Source organism: Drosophila mojavensis, unplaced genomic scaffold (genome assembly GCF_018153725.1).
Source record: "Drosophila mojavensis isolate 15081-1352.22 unplaced genomic scaffold, ASM1815372v1 contig_49, whole genome shotgun sequence".
NCBI lineage: Eukaryota > Metazoa > Arthropoda > Insecta > Diptera > Drosophilidae > Drosophila > Drosophila mojavensis.
In genome coordinates this window covers 2,789,338-2,791,368 of record NW_025318872.1, presented here as the reverse complement: position 1 = coordinate 2,791,368, position 2,031 = coordinate 2,789,338, and the positions used below count along the sequence as shown (strand labels likewise).

Here is a 2,031-nt window from a genome sequence, read left to right as displayed (position 1 = left end):
TCTTTCTTTTATTTTCTTAGATGCATCCATATTTTGCAAACATATGTTTATAGTGTATGTACTTGACAGGCCTGTAGAGTATATTGGGTTTGTGCAATGCCCGTCTTGCTATCCTCCTATCTGTCCTTAGCCATTTTAACCCAAATTTGCCAAGCATACTCGTGTATACGCAGTACAAGTTTATCTTATTTTTTCGATAACTCATCCGATAACTTTTTTATCGAGAATAATCTAAAAATCGACTTGGTTGTTTCAGCCTAATTTTAACACTTTTAGACAATTTGCATTGTATATAAAATTAATGGATAGAAAGATATTGTAATTTACAGATTTTGGATGACACGCCCCCCTCGCCAACAATTTGTAAAAAACGCATTTCAAGTACCCAGAGACTTGTGCTTTGCAATAAAATCTTTCATAAAGATCTGATCGTCTTTCTTAAATTTTATATATATCTGGAGACCCCGAGATAACAACAATATAATGTATTTATAGCTATCCAAGCCCATTGGGTGGGACTATTTAGGTAATAGTATATCTTCAATGGCGTTAGAGCTAATTTAACAAATTAAGCATCCTATATTTTTACTGGCTGAAAATTATAGGTCCATATACATTAACGGCGTGGAAAATTTTTAAAGCTAATGCTACCAGCATTGGCATTAGCATTTGAAGTACATATAAAATATGTAATAATCACCTGCAACTCCTCTCAATACATAGAAAATCTATTAATTCCCGCTAAACATATTGAATCATCACAGTTTCCTTATCTATTATAAGCACTAATGTATAAACCAACCTCAATAAGTGCAAATATATATAATAGAACCATTCCATTTGGTGCTATATACGATTATATATTTTACTGAAATCATCTATGACATTTATGTTAATAATATAAAGTAAAGCTCGATTTGCCACGCCGCCAAGGGGCAACTTTAAAAAGAGTCGATATTCTATTAACAAGCAAGCGAACATTGTTCAAAACTGATATACTGTTTATATTTCAAATATTTAGTCATTATTCGGTTGACGAATGAACGATATCTGTACGTCTTCCGCAGACTTTTACTTCACGAAATTTCTAAATTTGAGCTAAGTATGCAGAATTTTTGCAAATACAACGAAAAAAGCAAACGTTGTGCTAACTGGTTCAGTAAGATTTGCGCCGACTGTCGGTCCCAATTCCAAAAAAACAGTGTTGGCAAACGTTTACAGAGTGATAACGTGCATTCGAATGCTGAGCTAATAAGTGCTGATGAGTGCTACAAGTCTATAAAACGCAGCGCCGAGAATATAACTAGGGATGGCATCCATGTTGAAGATATGTGGTGGAAGGTGCCGTTTCTACTATTGATATTCGGCTGCATTCTATTGTTATCTATAGGCTTCTGCCTGCTCTCTCAGAAGGCTGTGTGTATAATACAGGAGCGTGTGGATCAAACAGATATTGATAAATGTGACAACAAAAAATATTATGAAGCAGAGAAGAGAAGATCCAAGCCGGAATGCATTCAACCTTCGGATACTCAAATCAGCATTTCCAAATCTTCCTGTTCCCTAAAGTATCAAAAACCAAGCCGGAGGCATTATGAATGCTCAAACTGAAAAGCTGTTTACCATCATTTTTTACTACCATGATGTTTTTCATATAATTATCATGTTCAAGAACTCCATTAGACATGAAATGGATTTTTGATGTTTCCATTAAAGCATTCCACGCAATCACGCAATCGAATCCGCAAACACACAAATCTTGTGCCGACTTAAAAATACCTCTTGAACAAATAAACACACTTTATAGTGGTTTAATATATAAGATATAGTGATTTAAATATTTTTTAACCAATCGAAATAGTAAGTATGAGTATTGTAAGTGTAAATATGAGCACGAGAAAGATAAAATATAATTAGTATACAAAAATACATCAATTTGTTTTATTAATATCCCTGTTTGTAGCTTATATCTTCTCGTTAAGAGCTATTTACAATTTTTAATTTAAAACTAGACACCCTGTTTGTAGCTTT

General features: G+C 33.4%; 1 protein-coding gene across 1 annotated transcript; it reads left to right on the top strand.

Annotated features, from left to right (window-relative positions):
* Nucleotides 1-948: 948 nt before the first annotated feature.
* Nucleotides 949-1,822, top strand: LOC26528367. The gene has a single exon (XM_015165926.3). It carries the CDS (start codon nt 1,105-1,107, stop codon nt 1,609-1,611), a length of 507 nt encoding a protein of 168 aa, XP_015021412.1. The 5' UTR covers nt 949-1,104; the 3' UTR covers nt 1,612-1,822.
* Nucleotides 1,823-2,031: the final 209 nt, after the last annotated feature.